The sequence below is a fragment of the Porites lutea genome, chromosome 2 (assembly GCF_958299795.1).
Source record: "Porites lutea chromosome 2, jaPorLute2.1, whole genome shotgun sequence".
Taxonomy (NCBI): Eukaryota; Metazoa; Cnidaria; class Anthozoa; order Scleractinia; family Poritidae; genus Porites; species Porites lutea.
The window spans coordinates 24882751-24905727 of record NC_133202.1 but is presented as its reverse complement, the minus strand read 5'-3'; the positions used below and the strand labels follow the sequence as shown (position 1 = coordinate 24905727).

General features: G+C 36.8%; 1 protein-coding gene across 2 annotated transcripts in view; it reads right to left on the bottom strand.

Annotated features, from left to right (window-relative positions):
- The window catches only part of LOC140928089 (probable serine/threonine-protein kinase drkA), a 54880-nt gene extending 41462 nt beyond the window's left edge, over positions 1-13418 (bottom strand). For both annotated transcript variants that reach the window (XM_073377810.1, XM_073377812.1), the window contains exons 1-2: positions 13273-13418; positions 1356-1518 (exon numbers count right to left, since the gene is read on the bottom strand). In XM_073377810.1, coding sequence (XP_073233911.1) covers positions 1356-1518; positions 13273-13410 — 301 coding nt within the window. In that variant the 5' untranslated portion in view covers positions 13411-13418. The remainder of the gene's footprint in view (positions 1-1355; positions 1519-13272) is intronic.
- Between the last annotated feature and the right edge of the window lie 9559 nt (positions 13419-22977).

The following is a 22977-nucleotide window of genomic DNA, read 5'->3' as shown; positions in this document are numbered from 1 at the left end:
CAACTTGTAAATTTGAATCATCAACCAATTAATTAACTTTTTGAATTACATACTTTGGGCTCCTAGAAATGTGGCTCGCGCTCCTAACTTAGTATTTTAGGAGCCCGAAGGGCTCCCGAAAAGTTTTCTTAGGCAGCCGCCTTGGCCCCCGGACCTCCCTAGAAACTTGCGCTTTCGGCGTTCGCCGTTAGAAAATCGGTCAGTATTTATCCTAGATCAGCGCCTGTACCTCATATCCTTACCCTCGTTATAATTTTGATACTTATAGGTTTTAAAAGACGACGTCACGCACAGGCACGTCGTTTCCTTTCAAGTCATTTCACAATGTGTAGCAGCAAGTTATCATTTTAGCACTCTGGAAATATTTAAAATAAAAGGCTGACAGAATGATCTCTCGGTATGTATGCTGTACATGTATACTAAACACAAAACCACATGGAAAGTGCTTTGTGCGGTATTTAAGCACGAATTTGTTTTTGCATCTCTCTGATACGCCAACAACTCGTGCGTAAATACCGTACGCGCGTACTTTCCAGGTAGTATTCTACATGGAAAGTATTCTTTTAGCTTATCTAGTTTGAAGCCTTGTGCGGGCTAGTACTCCTTTTCGAGAGATGTTTCCTTTTTTCTTTTACCGGCTCCCAGCACTTTATAACTCGGTAGAATCTCAATCAAATTTCAAGTAACAAGTAGGTCTTGTTTAATTTTGCGATGGATAGGCTAGCGCTAGCCTATACTATCCAAAAGCGTTTCAACATCCTGGGCCAGCGTGAGATACGCCTTTAGAAACAACGAAATGAAGGGGTTAAAAATACAATCATGTAGCTCTTCCCAGATCCATCTCGTACTGGTCGATGAATTACCTACAGAACGTGTATAGAGAAATAGTCCAAAAAAAGCAGAAAAATGGAAACGGGCTTTGAGAAAGTCTAACTAATGTTTGACTCTAAGTTTCACTTAGTCCTAAATATGAACTGATTTGTTGACTCCAAATCACTAGAATTTGGGCAAGCCCGATATCATGCTCTCTTTAAGTAGATAAATGTTGTTCTTGTAGTCTACCCCTTTTGACGCTGTTAACAGCGCGTTTTGACGCGAGGATTGCCGGCTGACCAAATTCATAAGCGTTAATGTTTATAAAATTTAGACTGGATATTTCACTCATCAATGTTAAATATTTAAGCCCAGCTATTCATACATATGTACGGGTTTAACCATATGCTTCTCAATTAAAAAAAAAACTAACTAACTACTCTCGTTATAAGCTTGAGCTACCTGTTTCTAAACTTACACGTACATACAGTAGGTTTAATTTTATTCCTCTTTTTATCAAAAACCATATTTCACACTCTTACCTTTGGTAGTGGCGGGCAACTTGTCAATAAAAAGCTGAAGCTCATTTGGATCAGCTTCTTTTAGTTGAACAGTTTGTTTTTTAAGACTCCTAGCGGTTTTAAGTTCTCTAATCGTAACTGTATCGTTGGTGACCTTCATTGTAGTTTCAGGCAGAAAGTAAAACTGAAACGGTAAGGAAAGATAATGATATAATTTAAGTTATATTGACTATAGTAGCAGTAGCTTCTAAGCACAACTAATCACACCCCATTTCACTGAGATCTCACTTGCCACAGGATAAACAGTTATGCCTTCAGTTACAGCACAATGAGTTCAATGTGTTCTGCTCAAAATCATTTGTCAAGACCGCTCATATTTACATTTTCGTTCTCTTTTTTTTTCACCATAACTTAACTTTCTTTTTCTAGATTGGTACATTTTCGGTCCTCAACTTAATGTACGGACCAAAGAAAAAACAAAAAGATCTATTCTTTCCCTCACCATCTTTTTTGACCCATAAGGTACCAAAATGTGGTTTAGTTGAAATCTTTCAGTATTAAAATTAACCACGATCCTTGTTTTGCCCCTTAATTTATGGCCCGCCGCTTTATACCCATTTCTCTACACTACTTTTCCTACCTCTAGGTTCAGAATCTCACATTTTTTGCCTTTTGGGGGTTGGCAAGTCTGTACAAGACCACGAAACACCCTACACAGTGTATGCTTTTGCACTAGTATGGCACATCTTGTCAAAGGGACAGTTTAATAGAGGTAAAAGCAATAACAAATTGGTCATTGGGACCTTGAAAACAGGTGACCACGGCTGCTTAATAGAGGTAACTGCTAAATACAGATCAGTTTTTACAATAATTAAGGGAAGCTATTTCCAGGACATTAATTGGTGACCGCTTATAGAGGTCCCCTTAATACAGGTTTGACTGGTTTGACTATAGAGGCAGTTACAGTAAACCTGTGGTTAAGAACCTCCTGGCAGAAATCTGCACTTTAATACCTAAGAATACAAGAACCTGTTTAGGGAAGCTAAATCAAGCAGGTTCTTATAATAATTATGTGGTTAATTTTTACAGTTAAATAAACAGTTTCACAAAGGAGTGTAACTTTGAGTTGTAAATTTAAGTACAACAAAAACATACTGTACTAAACTGTATGATATTCGGTAATAAGTTTTGTTAGGGTTATCATAATTGTGAATAAACAGAAAATTTATTTATTTTTCTCATCATCAACAATCTATTATGTCCTTCGTAAAAATTACTTGTAAGAACCTAATTATAAAGAACCTACCTAACCTAAATTGCCAATAGGTACCCCCAGAACAAGAACCTACTTCAAAAAAAGGGACCTTCTTATTAGCAAGGGGGTTTCCGGTACCGTAAAATAACAACTGAAAACAACCATTTTCACATCTCATTTAACCATAGCCTGCGAAACGCAGACGTATTTCAGGTCGTCGTTTTGCTCCCTCTGAAAAACCGGACATACATATGCATTTCGCAGGCTAATTTAACCACGACGCCATCAGCTACAGCAAAATTTGTGCAATATGTTTAGCTCAAAATCACTTGTCAAAACCGTAGCCTTGCAACTCTTTAGAACCTCTAACTTGTTTGGATTCCTATATGTCGCAGCTCTTTTGTTTCGGGATAGGTTCCTTTGTTACTTTGTTTGTTCACTGTTTTCCCACCCAATCCCTATGAGGTTGCCCAGTATACACTAGACCATGTGGTCCTTGGCTCGTCCCCAGACCTTTAGGAAGAGGGCAACACCACATCTCCCTTAATTCCCTACCATGAGCAAGCCAGGCAACATCTTCTCTCCCCGACATTAGATGAAAGATTATAATTTGAACAAAGAAAAGTAATAAGTGGTAAAAAAAAAAAATATTAAGATGATAACTATTTTTATGCAAAACACACAAAAAACTCATTATCGGACTGACTTATTAATACCTGAAGAATAACTTTATAACGTAGGGTAAATTTCACTTGAAAATAGCGGCCATTGCCGCATCATTTCAGGTTTTATGCAATACTATTTGGTGTGAATTTTAAATTGTACAGTGTACAAGAAATCGAGCATAAAAAAGTCTTAGTTATCAAAGGTTATCATAATAATACCGATCAAGAAAGTCGACAGGCTCACACCAAAAATATAAACTTGAAGCAATAGATAAAACAAATACAATGAAACCTCTTTTCAAGGGACACCCTCAGGACCAAAGCAAGTGTCCCTAGCCTTGAATAGAGGTGCCCCCTGATTAGAGGTTGGGCTGGGGTTTGTTAATAATGAACCAACAAAGACAGCATAAAGAAATCATCATTAGGCACTTGAAGACGCCACAACAGCGACGACAAAGAGAACGTCAAAAAGGCAATAGGTTGAAATGAATAGGCAAAGCAACAACTCTGCACGTGCTTCACGCATTTTTTGTACATTTTTTTAGCCATTACTGCACAACCAGGGCAGGAAAATGCCAAATTTCACGTTTGATGGAGGACGTAAACAAGCGATGGCGAAATTTTCTTTCTCCTCATCAGGGGCGTAGCTAGGGGGTGGTTCTGGGGTGCCCGTGCGTCCCCCGCTTTGTAAGATAATTCTTTTATGTCAATATAATTGAGGTGGCCAAAACGCACGAATCTGGAGAATCAACATGCAATAAATCTTTTCCAGTGCAAGATTGTTACTTACTCCATTTGCAGTGGACCATGTTTCTTTTCATAACCAAAACAGAGCGATTTATGCTATGTGGAACGTAAATAATCTATGCAGCTAGTTTGTAGGCTTGTCCCTCCAGCCACACTCACTGCTCATCCGAAAAAAAATGTCACGTTTAGTAAAACACGGCCTGGATGTGGACATGCCAATCTGGTAAGTACCCTGGGTTTGACATAATATGAGCCCAGCCCCCCTCTCCCCCCCATCGCCCCCGCCCCCGCCTTCCCTCCTTGAAAAATCCTAGTTACGCCCCCATTCCTGAACTTGAATATGATTCTTAGGAATTTGGCTGAAAAAGACTTCGCTTACGTTTCACAAAGTAAATGGTTGGATTAATCGTCATAAAGGCTGAAAGAATAGAAATTCACTTTTTAAGCGACGTTTTTGTGGCCATCACCGTCGTGGTATCTTAATTTCTCTAATATTTTATTTTTATTTTCTTTTTTAATTTAATTTAATTTTTTTAATCGGTAACACCTGTACAGAAATGGTAATACTGAATAAACTTGTTGATGTTATTGCTGTAATTATATGTTCAATTCACACAAGTGCATTTCATTGATTTATGTGAGACAGTTCAGTTTGGGAAAGCTTCCATTTTTGATTAGTGTGCACTTAAAGATATCAGCCCTCTTTGTGGTCAGTCACTTTTTGAGTGCTGAGGTGTCTCCTGAAATAATTGAGGTTAAAATAAACCCAGGTTCCAGACCCAGAAAAAATGTCCCTTTTTAATTTCCTCTGAATAGAGCTCACTCGTCCCTTTAATTGAGGTAATAGATACAAAGATTATACGTGCACATTTTCCGGGACCAAATTTTGTGTCCCCTGAATTGAGGTGTCACAAAAAGAGGATGATCAATTACATTGTACACCGTTTTCTCAATTAAACCAACAATTGGATGAGGTTGTTAGCATATATATACTGCATGGGGTAATGGGTCAACAAAAGTTTGATTCTTTTTTCAAGTGTAATATACAATTTATTAAAACCTACAAAATTTTCTTAAGTTGAATTAATATCAGAGCAGTGAACACACTTGGGCGGTGGCACTTTGAGATTTAAAGAGATATCTTGTTTTTGACAGGCGACTAACTGTCCTTGTGAACATGACTTGTGATTGGCTGATTGTTATTGGGTGCAGCGCTCTCGTTGAGTCCATTGCACTTTACAACAATACTGTACTATAAACAAGCTAGCCTGCGCTGTAGACACTTCAAAACCTTCTTTAAACCAAGTATATCTATACTGTACACATTACGTGGGCTGTCTGCACTGCAGGCTGTAAACAAGCCAGATGATATTAAAAGCAGCACTATCTGTCAGCTCTAGTTCACCACTTCCCCTACCTACTTACAATAAACACACTAATATGATCAAAGAAAGTCCTTTGCAATTTCTTCTGACTCTAAAAACATGCTTATAGAGCAATGAAACTGCTTTCTTTTGGAAAAAGAATGAAACAACAATGAAAAAACAATGAAACTGCTTTGTTTTAAAAAATAAACTTGAAGTCAAAGTATGTTACATGTTATATCCCAAAAGGTCTCACCCATCCCAGTACTAACCCCGCCTGACAGAGCTCAACTTCAACGAACAAACAGGGCAAGGGAACTGTGAGAATGTTATGAACCGAAACCAAAATTAAAGTATAACCCATAAATGACATAGTAATATGGCTCCTCCAAACCCACAACCGTCTACTTTTCAAAAAACTCCAGCTACTTAAAACCTTAAAGAAAAGCCTGCGAATGAGCAAAAAATAAATTATTAGAACAAGGGATGAAAACACCATCATCACTTGTCACCGATCTACTGACAAGCATAAGCAACTGTTTTTACTGCAGGAAAATACACAAAGAAGGCTATCAGTCAAGTCCCTGACAACAGAAATGATTAGTTCTTTTAATTCCCATGTACCTCCCAACGTAGATCTCTCCATCTGGTTCATCTCCAGAAAGCTGAGTTATTCTTTCTGTCTTCTCTGGGCTACTGGGTTAGTGGGGTTTAACTGGAATCTTTTGCATAATTTATTCCATTTTGATAACGGCATGCAATACATATATGTACATTTTGTATTATTTGCTGTATGCTGTAATTATTATTGGTTTCTGGTCTCTAAATAAGCTCCCTTGTAGAAATTCAGTACATTTAAAGTATACTTTATATAGGTGATAAACACTTTAAAAAGTATACTTCATTTGTACTTAAAGTATACTTTAAGTATACTTACCAGAAGTATACTTTAAGTACACAACTTTTCGACACCTAAAAAGTATACTTAAAGTATAGTTAAATGAAAGTATACTTGAAGTATACTTAATGGGAAGTATACTTCAAGTATACTTAAAATATACTTCAAGTATACTCAATGCAATATGTTTATCAACCACTGAGACACATCAGACTTGGATCAATTATATTGTAAAATCATTTATTGATATAACAAAAAAAGCTACCCTTAACTTAAAGCAATACAAATGTACTAAGAAATTACAAAAAAATATACAGAAAATCTTGTTGGAATAGGTTTCCACAACATAAAAATATAAATTTTCTATTCCTATCAAAGGAACTCACTGCATTTGATTACCATAATATATTATTCTTCTTGATTTTAGTAAAATTTTCATTGACAAGGAGATCATTTCAAGGAAGGTGCATGTATATTAACAGATTTCTTTCTGAACTTTCTTTAACTCACTTGTACTTAATAATTATTGCTTAGAACCATCACACAATATTCTTCTTAATTTTAGTAAATGTTTAATAGACAAGAATGATTAGATCTGTCCTCTTTGGCTACAAAGTAAATTGTGCCATTACCTTATTAAAGAAATATGTCTACCTATTACATACAAAAACTGGAACGAAAAATGCGATCTAACGAAAACAAGACTTGGGTTTTATATTTTGAATTTACACTGCACTTTAGGCGAAGGAAACAAGCTTTCACTTTGTAAACCTTAAGGCTTAACTCGTGTGTCATTTGCAAATGACTCGCAAAGAAGAATCGATATATATTGAAACGACTGGAACCCATACATTTTTCACCCCAAAACTTACTTGTATCGTCAAAATTCAGTCATGGTGTACTTCTTTTGTTTTCTTTTCAAGTTCCACTCATATTGTACTCAAATTGTGATATCAATATTCCAAGCGAAATATCTTGAAGACACTCTCGGCAAAGCTCAACGAACGTTCCTTCGAATCTGTATCGCCCGCCAAAACCATATATGGAAGTTAGGTATGCTGTAAATGATTCATACATGACCGTATTAGGAAATCCACAAGATCCCGTATATGTTCCGACGGTACTGGAAGTCAGCGGTAATTCAACACCTTCATATATACCTTTCTTTCCTCGAACGTAAAGATGTCCGACAATGAGCGATGGTTTTGCTTCGAGTTCTCGTTGTATTTCTTAAGGTTCTCGTAAAAAAGGAGGTAAAACGACGCAAGCCTTAATTACATCCAGTATCTTTTACTGCCAAATGCAAAAATTCCACGAAAGACGTTAAAGAAATGACCAGAATGAAACTGTGCGACTTTGCCATTTCACCCAGGGATCGGCGGATGAGCTTCTTACGAAGGAAGTCGACTGAACAGCTAATGTGTGCCCTGTGTATCTAGAAACCTCTTATATACTTCACCACTCTGAAGAAATCTTTACATGATCTCAACTGTGTCCTTAACAGAAGAAAACTGATTTGATCTGAATAGTATTTTGAAGTTAAATTATACTTAAAGCATACTTTTACTATACTTTTGTCTTGTGGTGATTTCAAGATCCGGACAAACCTTCTTAGATCCTCAGATCAGAATGTGTCTTTCAGTTTCAAAGTATACTTAAAGTACACTTTTCTTTCCAAAACTATTTTTCACAAGCACTGAAGTTTGAAGAAGTATACTTAAAGTATACTGAAGTATTTGAAGTATAAATGAAGTACATTTGCCAAATATACTTCATTTATACTTTTTTTTCTGGAAGTACAAACGAGGTATACTTCAAATGTACTTTTTTTCTGAGAAGTACATATAAAGTATACTTGAAGTATACTTATAGTATACTTAATTTCTACAAGGGAGTTATCAAAAATGAACAAATCTCTCATCAACTCATCTTACCAGCATCTGCCAGGGGTGGATCCAGAAAATTCAGAAAAGGGTGGCTGGGATACTTGCCCACTTGCCAGCTATATAGTAACGTTTTATTGTTCTGAGAATTCTATAAAAATAATACAAAATAATTTCAAGGAAAAAAGGCCCCCTTTGGCCCACCCCCAAATCTGCCCTTGCTGTTGCTTAACATCACAGCTCCTTTGGGCAAACTGTTGCTGAAGTTTAGTAGCCACAGTACAGCATGCTGGTCAACCAACCCCTTTTCTGTAGCATTTCATATTGTCTCTTTATCTTGGCAAATGCTGCTTACTCACTGGACACCCCATGAGTTGTTTCACTAGCCTTGGGCTAGCAGATAGTACTTTTGTTGCACCCTGTCAATGGTGTGCCAAATTGGTGACAGATTATAGAGTTGAAAAAATTTGTGAATAATTGTGTTTTGTTGAAACTACGACATCTGTAGATTCAATAAAAATAAAAAATATGCCATTGGCCAACTTAATTCATAAGGTTAAGTCACAACAAAAACATATATAAAAGAAACTTGAATGTTAAATGTGTCTGCTACTCAGCTTTTGAAACATCATGTACAATTCTTTCTAACTTTCTAAACTTGTTTTAAATCTTTATACCATAAATTTTCAATTGGTCTATTAAAATCTCATTCTAGAAAAATCACATAAATTGACAAGAATAGACTTTTATGGATGGACTGTGCATGCTGTACCCTCCTAAATGCAAATTCCTGACTCCCTTTAAATGGCAAAAAAAAGAAAAGAACAAAATATTTTCAGTAATATGTTCAAGATGCAATAATGATTCAAACTGAAAATAATATCATTAGCCTCACTGAGTTTTCAAATGTCACCGCACATTTTATGGAGGACGTAAACACACGTTATGGAAGACGTAAACACACCACAAATTAAGGGATTTCTCTTTCTCCTTCTAAACTACAGTCGAACTTCTCGGTACGGACACTTCTCTAATACAGACACCTCTATATTACGGACAGTTTCCAATGTCCCAAAAAAATTCTCATATATTTTCTTTAAAACAGAACCCCTAAAATACGACTCTCTCTAATACGGACAACGGACACTAAATCTTGGCCCTAGAGAGTAAATTCATATAAACTTAACCTCTTTATAATGGACGCTGTAGTGATCAGGTGAATTCCACATCCCAATCAGGTGAATTTGCACAGGGTAAATCCCATCTAGTCTGGCTGATGAGCTATGCAAGGTGACTTCAAAAGCCCAGTCACCGTATGCCAAACAATTAATTTGCAAAAGGTGTACAGAGGAACATAACCAACTTTTTGATAGGCTTCAATAACTACAGATAGCATGAAGATCTTTTCTATTACATTTTGTACTCTAGTTATAATTACTGTTTACAGCACTTGCAAAATAGTGAAAGACACTTTCAGAATTGTGCTTTATGTTACAACTTTTTACATACAGCATTGGGCTGTAGCTCGTTTCGTCTTAAAACAGTGATCATGATTTGTCTACGACTGTACGTATGTAGGTGATATGTACAATTTTGTATGCTACTGAAAGACAGTGTCTTTGTACTGTGAATTAATAAACTTAAATGCAGTTTAAAGACAAGTGTAAGCCTGGTTCTAGCTACTGAACACTTAAAACTGTAAGTGCAGTCATAACTATATTCTTCAGTACAGTAAAATTCATAATTGTAGTTTTTCTGTTCCGAAACTTTTATTTTTGTACTGAAATTTACATTTCTGTACTGAGATACCTACTGCTGTACTGTTGTTATATTTTTCTTTCCATTTTTCTTATAATTTTTTGTACCCCAACTTTTATTTTTTTACCCAGATTTATATTTTTGTACTGGGATAAATATTGTTGTACTGTTGTACACATGAAGCTTACTGTACTGAAGAATATAGTCGCACAACCGATGAATATGTTTGTTCTGCAACTTATGTTTTTGTACTGAGAGAGTGATATTTTTCTACTGGAACTGTTATTTGTGTACTAAGAAATGGAGGTACCTTTCTGTACAGGAGTTTATATTTTTGTACTGAAATTAACATTTCTGTACTGGGATACATATCGTTGTACTGGTGTATATTTTATTGTACTGGTAAAAATACTCGCACAGCCAATGAATATGTTTGTGTACTAATTTATAGATTGCAGTAAATAGAGAATACTTCATGGAAAGTGCTGGCGTACGGTATTTACGCACGAGTTGTTGACGTATCAGAAATCGAACGAGTGAGCGCAGCGAACGAGTAAGATTTCTGATACAAAAACAACGAGTGCGTAAATACCGTACAAAGCACTTTCCATGTGGTATTGTGTTTATTATATACATACTGAGACATTCATCATTTTGGCGGCCTTTTTATTTTAAATCTTTCAAAAATGCTAAAATTTGCCGCTACACACTTACCGCAAAATGACAACGAAAATGACGTATCAGCTTCTTAGTAAAAACGTTTGTTAAAAACATAAATGACGGTGAGGATATGAGGTAATCCAAGAACTATAAGTAATCTTAACTGTTTGTTCTCAATGCACAATTGAAAATGAGCGAATTTAAGTAAAATGGCCGGTTTCAATATAAGCTTAAGCTATAAATGAAAGGCAAAGTAGCTCTGACAAAAAGCACAACAAAAGCTTACGTCTCGTTCTCTTTATCCCTTTCCGCTGTTGTTTCACCGGCTCTCTACCGTTTTCTTTATCGACAGTGAAACAAACGAAACTATTCCACTCCATTTCCGAAATGTTTTTCACTTTTTTAGCGAGACAAACTCTTTGAGTAAAACTTTTCTCGATGAATGTGTGCGAAGCGGCACTGCAAGCTGCAATATAAGGCGGGAATTTTGGCGCGAAACTCACACACCTCCTGTGGCTTCTGATTGGACGTATCATTTTTCTCACACGTGAAAAAACATCGTTCGCGATTCTGATTGGATGTATCATTTTTTTCACGTGTGAAAACCATCGTTCGCTCCTCTGATTGGCTTGAACTAATTTGCGTACGAAAATTTACGACATAGCTTTTTGGTGAGTATTTCTCAGTATGTATATAATAATATAATATATATTTGTGTATTGCCGTTGTGGGCCACCATATGATACAGTTGGAGGTATAGGAAGTGTAAGTTTTGAGCCGCGGCGAAAGTCGGGAAAATTAAAGTATTCTTCGACAGTCTGTGTTTACTCCGAGGATAAAGTGGAAATTCACATGCGATGTATGGTCTGAACCTTTTCGATTACCATGCAATTTTATAGAGCTTTCTTTCGTTTCTAAAAGAAATCGTGAAAGAAAGTCGAAGCCATAATAACAAAAGCAAAGCTAAAGAAGTAAGGGACAAAAATAGCTAATAAAAGTCGTAGAAAATACTTTTTGCGATCGCAGTAAAATTGGCCTGCATCTGCATAATAACATGAAAAGTGGTAATTTGAAACCTTCACGCCAACGCGTTGTTTTTTAATGCAAAATGCAGCTGCTTTTTAAAAATATTTCTCTAACTAAAAAGGTAGAATGTACACTTAGTAGTAAAATAATTCAAGCTGCTTGTTTGTTTTTGTTTTCCGGCTCTGTTAGCAAATTAAGCTTTGATCTTATAATAATCGATGAGACACGACAATTTTGCTTCTCATCGGCATGCAATCAATTTTTTCATTTTCATTTTCTAAGTCCTATCATGAGTAAATTCTTTTTTTTGAATGCAAATCTGCCCTCCTGAGAAAACAAATATTTCGTTCCAACTAAACACTCCGTTAAGAAGGGGAGAAGAAACCCACGTGGAAATTTTTTAACATCAGTGAAATTCTTGAATCGATGAAATTATATCAATGTTGTAGTTAATTTTTTATCTCAGGTAATTTTTGTTTTTCTTTTGTTTTTGGGTATGGTAATGTATGCTAATTAAGTTGAAACAAAAGAAAAATAAAAATTACCTGAGGTAAAAAATTAACTACAACATCAACATGTAATAGACCTTTTTACCGATACGACGGCCATATTGAATTAATTCGATTTAAGGAGTATTATAGGATGCCCAGGGGGCATGAGCACATTTCGTTTGTATTTTCGAGCGCTTTTTGGTACATGCTTTCTTAAAGTTTTCTTAGAATAAGATTGTAATGGGAAAAAAGACCCTTGTGCCGTGTTTGGATATAATAATGATCGCCTTTTTCCCAAGAAATGTACAATGAAAGACCATATTTCTAATACTAAACTAGAAAAAGGTGATCATTATTACATCCAAACATGGGTGCAGGTGGAATTGATTGATGCATAACAGAAACAGAGAAATTGCACAATATGCGTAGTTAGATTGTACATGTAAATGTTACGCGAGCTGTTAAATGAGCCACATTTTTCATATTGTAATTTTATTTTGGTCTTACAGCCAGACAAAAAAAATTCAGTGGAAAGCTGTTTATAAACTTTAACTTCTTGCCAAATATCGATGCGATCTGAGTTTTAATAAGTTCATAAGAGCCAAATGATGTGAGATTTTTAGCCGTGTACACCAGTAGCGTGCGCCAGGCCATTTCTTAACTAATCCCTAAGCAAGTGAGACTTTAATAACGCTTTTACGAGCGTTCTTCTTATGAATATACTTAAATTTGCAACTTATAGTTAACCCCCTTTGTTAAATTGTTTAGTTTTGGCTAAACAGGTTCTTGTATTTTTGGGTATTAAAGTGGAAAATTTCTGCCAGGAGGTTCTTAATCCACAGGTTCTTAGGTTTAATGAAGAACAAAGCATATAAATAATAAATGGATACACTGAAGTGAGTAAATAACCACATAAATGAGCGTAAATTTTTAAATTAAAAAAGGTTTAGTATAATTATTCATTGAAATTGTTTCTTTTATATTTTAAAATTAAAAAAAACCCTTTCACTCCCAAAGTCAATTATGGATCCACAGAATTTAGTTCTTACTCTTGAGCCTCAGTACATGGTACCATTTGTTTTAAGACTGTATTGGACAAAATGAAATTTGGACTTCTTTTTAAATAAAGTTCTGATTTTGTCAGTGCACACTCTTGGAAGTGAAAGAGTAAAACATAAATAAGTCACATACCACCACGTTAACTCCTGCTGTATTGCTGGCAAGAATGCGATATACGTTACTCCTCTTATGACACCGAAGTTTTAACCATCCCGCCTCATCGCCCGCACCGGGCCATGACACGGTTCCATGTATAATACAAGCGGCCATTTTGTTTCTTGGAAGTGCACCTCGTCCCCAGGCTCTTATCCTACTGAAAATCGCAGCTGCCGCTAGGACTTATGGGCTGGATTTGCGCTCTATTTAGATCAACAAAATGCACATCCAAGGTGACGTTTTTCATTTCCCCCAAAATGCTCTGCGTTTGCAAACGATACTCTGTGCTCGAGTAAAATTATGCCGACAAATACTGGCAACAACTCTTCCGAGTTCAAACATTTGGAGCTTTTTTAGTATTAAACGTTTAAACCAGAGGTAGTAGAAACGTGTTCAAAGAAATCTTACTACAGAGAAATTCTCAGTGTGACTGAACACAGAGGAAAAACACTTGAAAAAGGCTTCAGCCCACCTAAAAATCGGATACAGGGAATTTTCCCAGCTACGGCTTTCTCTTCTCATTTTTTAAAAGCGTAATGTCGCCACCGCCCGTTTCAACCTGTCGGACCAGGTGCACGTTTTGCAGATATTCTCTTTTGCAGTTCGATCGTTTCCCCTAACCCAGGCGAAATAATGGCTAATGGCAGGTTATGTCCTCGTCTGATGCTTGCTGTGTTAGGAACGGACAATTAGAGCAAATGATGGAGAAGGATAAAAACAAAAACAACACTTTTATACAGGCCAAAACCTTAGAAACAATTCATGAACACCGGAATGAAAACAGAAATCTCAAGAAAAACTTTTCTCTTTTATTTGAAAATTAAAAGTAAAACGCATCCATTAGCAAGATAAAGGAATCAGTTCAAGAAAGCCAGGGAGAAAGCGATGTGTCCAACTCACCCAACTGGGAAAGAGGGGACTTACAGTGGACTGCAATGTGAAAAGGGGGAGTTGCTTGTCGCACATCTAAAGGAGACCAGTCTCGGCATGGATTAATTTGACCCCCTAAAACACACCATTCTCAAACATTCTCTTTATTCTCAGCCTCGAAGCACAAAATATTGGCGGCGTTCAGTCCTGAACACCTTGAGTGACGCCACAAACTACAAGTTTACTTTGCTGCGAGACGATGACCATCCCCTTCCCCCTCAGTGGTTATTTCGAATCCTTTTCCCTTTGTCTTTAAATTGAGCTTCTTCCTTATACATGCTAAGAAGCTGTTTTATTAAAAGGCGGGGAATAAAATATAAAAAATTTCAATAATTCAAGTATTTGTTAGTTTCCCTGAAAGCAGAAATACGTATTATCAAGTGAGAATAACGGGACGGAGAGGGTAAGGCCCTGCAGTCAGTTCAGCCGGCCCGGCTTTGGAAAAATATGAGAATCATTGCACCAAACGTTTTTTAGGACAATTAAAGGCTGTTCGTAGAATACATCGGTTGTCTACAGAGAAAATGTTAAATTCGTTTACAGCTCTACCAGCGTTCTTTTTGACAGTTTATTTATAATGGAAAGAAACAACATCATTGAACAAGGGGCGTTTCCCTGACCCCAAACAATACTAAAACAATAGGATGATTGACAAGTCACTGTTTACTGCGACTAATAAGGAGAGACCTTACGAGCAGCTCCTACACAACCGAACAATGAAGGTAAGACTTTAGCCATAGAAAAAATTGTAATGAAAACTGTCCTTAACACTGTTACTTTAATTATTTTGTTCTCAGGATGCTGGAAATTACAATTCTGAGAATTTGGTTTTCAATTTTTGTGAACGAAAGCATGTTCCGAGACCTCCTAAATTACAGGAGGCATTCCATTCCCCCTCACTACTGCCTTTCAGTGCAGTAGCCAGACCAAACGGCCAACCGAGGCAGGCGGGAGTTGCTAGGGGGGTTCGGGGGCATGCCCCCCCCCCCCCCCCCCCGAGAAATTTTGAACTTTAGTCTCTCGGAAATGCGATTTGCAGCGTTTTCTGGGCCTTTCGGTAACTTTTTTTCGAGTTAATTTAAGTGGAATTTAAAAAGCAATAATCAGAAACAAGCTACATAATCTGGGTGACCGTTAACCTCGCCAATGGTTTTGATCAGTATTTGTTCAAAAAAAATTTGAGTTAACGTACGTAGCCCCTTGAGATCGATGATATGGTAATTTTTTCATAGTATATTGACTGAATTGCTGAATTCTTTGTAGTATCATGATGCGTTAAAAATATCCGATGATCGCTTATGTAAAATAAAAATGATCGGCGAAATTCGTCAAAATTTTACCGAGGCGAGTGCCTCGGTTGGCCTCATACTAGCTACGGCGCTGCCTTTGTCAAATAGCCAGGCTAATATTCATTGGATTATATATTAACAAATTATTAACATTGCTGAGGCCTGTCATGTAAAATCACAAGTATTTGCAAATAAAAAGCGGTCTTTACAATATGTAACATGCCATCATTACAAATTTGGGGAAGAAATACAGCAAATGAAGTGAACAAATAATTTCAATAACCTTGTCCAAAAAGCAATATATATTAAAAAAAGAAAAGAGAAAACTAGGAGTAAACTAAAGTATGATTGATTCCCGGGCGCAAAATAAATAATGTTGAATTAACTGAACAAAGATTACAATAATAAGTTTACTCTCAACATTTGGTGTTCATTCGGAGATACCATTCCCTGTATTTTGATATTTTTATTCTTATTAAAAGATGGATATTACAAAAAATTTTGCAATTTTCGAAAGCTAAGTGACGAACATATTCAAACTAGAATTGTGTATTCATGTGCCTTTTGTCCACAAAATTGTTATAATTTTATTTGTTATCACAGAAAAAAGATCGCAAATTTTGTAAATTTCTCGTCTGCATGTGCTTAATCGTGGACGGAAGGAAATTGGATTGACTGCAGAACTCACTCGTGCAACTTCGGTAAAAGTTGGAAATATTTTGACCTAGGAGGAGCGAGTAGAGATAACAGCTGCATTCGCAAGTTACCAGACTAACTTGTTTATGTTGTAAACTCTTGGACTCGAAGGTGCTAAGGAAGGAAAGTCAATTTTACACCCATTCAGGTATCACCGACCGAGAGCTGTGCGTAAGGCGGGGTTATTCATTTTAAGCAAACTATAAGAGAACAGCATTCGATGGCAACTTTTTTATCACAATGAAAATCACAATAGCTCGTAGTTTGTTGTCTTTTTTAGTTTACTGTTCATAAGGGTTAGCCCAAGCCATAAAGACCCTAATTCTATCTGACGAGCGTCCCTATCACATTCATAGGAGAGTCCTCCCCACCCCCACCCCCTTTCCGAGCAGTGTGGAGGCATTGTTCATTAACGCGAGTATTTCTAAGAACCAATTAAAGTTTGATTTATGGACCGAAAAATGTGCACATAAAACCTCTGAGTGAGATTGTGAAGTTAAATTCCCATTATTACAAAGAAGTTATTGCCCAGCAAATATTGAAAATAGTTTTAAAGATTTACACGTTTAATGAAAACTCTCAACCTCGTCCCCAGGTCTGAAATTTCCGCAGCATTGGTGACAATTTGTCTTCTTATCACTTGTGCATCATTTACTACTGTAAATCCTCTATTAACCCCCCTCTCTCAAATGATAAATAAGCCCTCCTCCTATTCAAGGGAAGAAAGTTAATAAGCCCCCCCCCCCCCCCCCATCTCTCTTTTAAGCATCCCTCCCCGCCCCTTTTTATTCTTTACTAATAAATGATAAACTGTATTAATCAATCACGACTTAAAACTTTACTTGGACTGATCCTGAATGATTTATTCACGTGTTGGAAGTTCGGATTTGTTTGTTACCCTCTGGTTAAATCCAATTTCTTGTACTTAAGCTTATCCACTTTTGCACTCTAGTTTTTCTTTATATATAGAAAACTGATACCAACATCTTCGTTCAATCAAACAAGCCCCCCGTCTCTATTACGCCCCCCTCCCTTAAACATGTTTGAATTTAATAACCACCCTGGGGGGAGTTTATAAAAGATTTACGAAAACACTACGTAACCTGTTAGATTACAAGGATCCGGTGCGATTTGTCACTAAATCGATTATATTTACAGTGTATCATTATAATTTTGAGTTCTACCTGTGTTTATTTATTTCTGATCATGGTCATATTTACTCTAGAGATATAATGGACTCAAACACTTTGCCATCACTCTCAGAGTTATAAGAACTTATACATTCTTCATGTACTCCATATAGGTTAAAAGATACGAAACACTAACAAACAAAAGTGTTTTGTTAGGTACTGAAAATTAGAGCTAATTAAAAGTCAGTTCTTAATATTTGATAAACTATGATATCCTTAAAGTCCCCCGGCAATCCTGTCTTGTCTAAATGATCTAGTCCATTTGAGGCTGTAATGGAGTTTCGTAATCTCGCCTCTCCAAAGAAGAAGCGAAAAGTAGATGTCAAATCGCATTCTCTTTCTCACATTGGATGAAATACTGTACTGGACAGCACAGAGGGGGTAACACGATACACATAATATTGACCTTTACCCCTTCCCCGCCCAGAGTGCTTAATGGCGTTTTGTAAGGTGAGTCTGTGGACGAAATCCTATGAAGTGACCATTCAAATGAAAGCTCTATTCCTGTATCTACACAGGGTGTTATTTGTTTTTAAAAATGTTGCAAAATGTTATTTTAAAATCTGGTGGAAATTTGCCCTTGGCTACATTTAGCAGTGAAAGGGTTAAGGGTATCAAAGGAGGTTGTATTGATGGAACTGTGCTAAAATCCTTGTCTAAGGGACACTTGTACATGTCGGTTCGACATTGTAGGATACTCAAAATATCCAAAGTAAAATCGCAGCGATACACTGGGGAGTCCACGGTGACGCAAATTCAAGATATCCAGGGACGAGATAACAGCTCCCTATACACTGTACTTTTGATTAACTGAATGGTAAATGCATATTTTCAGCCCTCCTGTTATGTAATCTTCTTTATCGGTGGTGAGCAAAGGTAGAGCAGTGTTGAGATCTGCCCCCTCCTACCTAGTCTCCCTCGCAGCCGTTTTTGGATGTCACGCAACGCTGCGAGGGAGACTACCTCCCACCAAGGTGGCCCGGGTTTAGTTTGTTGTTGGTTCCGGCAGGGGCACCCAACGTCAATTTTCGGAAAAAATCTGTTCGGAAGGTCTAGAATTTTCAGAACATTTGTTGTCAAATTTCTTCCTTGCCTCTCCTGGGATTTTCGAACATCTAAAACATGGTACAATTACCCATTTTAAACGGATTTTTACCCTAAAAAGGTCACCTAGAACTTTCGGGAGCCTTTTTTCTGGCTAAAGTTTTCGAAAAGGTAAGTTTTGATCCCTGCAATTTTCGGATCACTAGACTTTCAGCTAGGAAATCCCAACAGACGAAAAATTTTTAGGGGATAAAAATATACCTAATATCTACCGTTTATTAAATACTAAAATACGTTTAACAATGCTATGTTTAAGTTGTTTTGAACTATATTCTCGTTGGGTGCCCCTGGGTTCTCTCCTTTGTTCTGAGAGGTTTTTCTGCGGGTACTCTGGTTTTCTCTCCTCACCTCAAAAACCAACTTTCTATTTAATAAGTGGAAGTTCTACCTCTAAAACTTTATTTATTTATTTACTTATTTATTTACTAAGAAACTAGTCTACTGTATTATATTTGGCTATTATCCTCTTTTTTTCATTACTAAACTCTAGACCACCAGCTGGATAGCCAAAAACAAAGTCAAAGTGAGCTTCGTTTTGTTAGTTGAGGGTACAGTGGGACCCGGCTCTGACACCAAGGGGACATGAACCCGGGTCCTGTATTATTCCGGGTGTCCAGGTTAAGCAGACTCCCCGAAAGACCGCCAGAGACTCATGGACATATCTTAAATTGTTATATGTACATGGTATATGATCTTACGTATGTGTAGTATTGAATAGGAACGCGTATTACAGTGACTAAACTGTCGACCACAGACAGCTCACACAACAAAGTCAAAGTGATTTTTGTTTTGTTGGCTGAGGGTATAGTGGAACCTGGTTAATACTGACACCAAGTGACATGCTCCAGTGCCCGTATCACCTCTTCCGAGTGTCCGAATTAGGAGGTCTCAGTCCCCGAAAGACGCTTAGGACACATGTTAATTAAATTGATATTAAGACTGAAAAAGGCAAAGAGGACAAAGGGTAGGTGTAATGACTGCAGCAAAACAACTAAAAAGTGAAATTCGTGTAAGAAGGAAGCTTTACCCTTCAAATTCCAAGAAATGCGTGGCAAACAAAATGCGCGTGATCGATGTCTTAGCAGCTGTTGGGATCTGTGTACGATGTCATTGTTCCAGCTGTTAGAATTACATGCCGAAAATGCATTGCAAGACAGATAACATCATAACAGTCAATCAAGAGGAAAATCACCTCTGCCTCTGCTTTCAAAGGAGCCACAGTTGTATATTTATTGAATATACTGCTAGACTTGCAATAAACAAGACATCTACTCGTTTTCTATCTGAAGAACATGAGCCGCTTTATTCTTAAGTAAATAACACGAATTAGGGTAAAATCGTAGTTTTATAAGTCGAGTTAGTATCTGTTCAATAAGAAACTTTAATGGTATACCATATATAAGCAAAACATTTCTTTAATTAATATTGTCTATATTTAGTAGATGACTTAATTTATAAGGAAATCTGAATTAATGTCCAATCGATTTTGCAAACAACCTATTGGATAGGAAACTCTAATTACAACCGCTTTATTACATACTACGCATATTTATAATCCCATTTCCTAAATATTAAAACATTTCCTGAGCAATATTCACACTTGAGTCTTCCCTCAATATTGCCTATTCAACAGTCTATTTCATTTGCATGACCTAACTTATGAATTACGGTATACTCCTTTCTACAAGTAAGTTACCCATTGGATAGGAGACTAATTATGTGATAGCTACTCCGTCGATTTAATCGTGTACAAGGGATATCTCATTCTCTCTTAATCGTGGTATATCGCAAAGCGTTTCATAAACCACATAGAGATATAATTGTTTCTTTACCGTAAATGATCGATTAACCGCCGCGGCATTTATTTTCCCTGTTATAGGTACGGTGCTTATACGAGAGCAGCGCTTATTTCAACTACGGGTAAAACTGATTGAAGGGAATATAGAGAGATTAACAAAGTGAGTCACGTACTAGGTATGCACAATAGACCACTTCCGAGTTCCCCTGGCCTCTGTATCAAAACGAGGTTGAGTACTCAGTCTTTGATATGAGAATGATTTTTTATTCTCATGCAAATAAAGCACATTTTCACAAGAAAGGTTGTGCACTTGGCCTCATTTTGAACACGGAAGTGGCCCATTTAATATAAAATATGTATACCTTGAACTGTTATATGAACCCGGAGTTTCCCTACATTACAACTTTAGGACTCACTAGTTGGTCGAGGTCTTATTTCTCAAGCGATAAGGTTTTGATGTCTCTCTATATCAAGAGCCGTAACAAAGGTGGGGCGTTCATTTGTTAATACCCAAATTAACGAGGCGGTGCTTATTACATTATTTTCGGTAAAGTTGCGGTGCTTATTCGAGTAGCGGTGCTTAATCGATCATTTACGGTACTCGATATTGTCTATTTCAACATTGTCTATTTCGTGTGTATGACCCACTTCGTACTAGATAACTATAGATTTGGGTAAATTCTATTTTATAGGTAAGTTACCTTTGGGTGGAAACTTTTATTACAAATACCAAATAGGCTTTATTGGGCGACGGATTCAACGGTATACCCTAAATTGAATTTAGTTTATATAGGCGACACATCTGCTGGTATCTTCCGTCAATTTCACTTCTACAAGCTATACTTCATTAGTAAGTACATAGAAATTAGAGTAAAGCCTGCTGTATTAAGTTACCTATTACCGGCATAGGGAACTCATGTCCACTCGAGACTAACATAACTGCTAACTACAACTTGTAATAAGCGACATATCTACTCGTAACTTCAATTCTAATTATAACAATATTAAAATAATATATTGTCTATTCCGCGGGTGTTCTTGGCCCCTTTCTTGTTCTATCAACAATTCTTGCCCATTCTTGTTAGTCTAGCGCTATTTGTGGCATTATCCATGGCCCTTTTTACCTTTATTCTTTACAAATCTGAACTTTTGCCAATGGAACAATTTTGGTTGTTGCAATGGTGAAATTCTAGTTACCATGCGAAATTGGCGGGTTATAAGAGGTCCCTCTTTACCTTTATTCTGTGGCTAAATTTGTTATTCTTGCGATTTTAATTCCTTTTTTTCTTTCTTAGCAATGCAAAGGTTTCGTTGCGGCTTTTGGGAAAGTTGTGGACTTGTGTAAGGCCTTCTTTACCTTTGTTATTTTTAGGTATGAACGTTTGCAAAATTAAATATTATTTTTGGTATTGATTCGATATTTATTAAAGTGTTTTGCTATGATTGGAATGAGAATTCTTGTTACTTTTGCTATTTTTGCGAAATTTGAGGCCCTTTCTAGGCCCCTCTTGGGCTTTTCTCTTTCTAAATGTAGAATTTCGTAAATTTGTTATTCTTGCCGTATTAGTTACTCAGTCTTTTTAGATAGCGGCTTTCTCGAGGCTCTCCTTGGCCTTTTCTCTTTCTAAGTGTAGAATTTTGTTAAGTTTGTTATTCTTGCTTTTTTTTGCCATCTTTGTTACTCAATCTTTTCACATAGCAAGAAAAATGTTACTTTTGCGACTTTTTGCGGAAGTTGCGGACTTCTCGAAGCCCTGCTTGAACTTTTCTACTTTTGCGATTTTTCAGATAGCAAGAAAAATTCTTGTTACTTTTGCGAAATTTGCTATTTCTTCTATACTTTTCTGATAGCAGTTTTCTTTACATTTTTTTTGCTAAAATTGCGAAAAGAACTTGTTAGCAAATTTTTGCTAACAATATCGATCCTGGACATAAGTGTTATGTTCAACCAAGAGGTCTTCATGGGCTTCAAAAAATGTTATCATATCGTTAGTCGTCAGTCGCATAAGTACAATGGTTTGAACCTGGAAATGATGCTATTTGTACATGGAATATGATCTTACGTGTGTGTAGTATTGAATAGGAACGCGTATTACAGTGACTAAACTCTCGACCACAGACAGCTCTATTGCCAACAAAAGTGAGTCAAAGTGAGTTTCGTTTTGTTAGCTGAGGGTACAGTGTAACCCAGTTAATACTGACACCAAGGGGACATATCCTCGTGCCCGTATCACCTCTTCCGGGTGTCTGAATTGGGCGGACTGATCAGTCCCCGAAAGACGCCAAGGACACATGTTCAATTGATATTACTGAGTAATGGTAACAGGACTGAGTGGAGCCCAGTTCGGTCTGTAATCATACAAGTGATTAACAAAATCGGACGACCGCGTAGCGGGAGTCCGATTTGTTTAATCACGAGTATGATTACAGACTGAATTGGAAGACACGAAGTTCTGTTACCCATTAATCATAAGTTTAACAAAATTTGTGATATATTAGGCTCTTTTTTAAAATCAAAACACAAGAAATTCCGAGATTTTTTTGCTAGCAGTGAAAAAAGCCATTTATGCGCGCGCGTGATGGCGCGTACTGTTCAATTACTTAGGCATGACGAGTACTGTCCTATTTAACTGCCCTAGCATGATTTGTAGTGATATTTGGCATAAATACCACG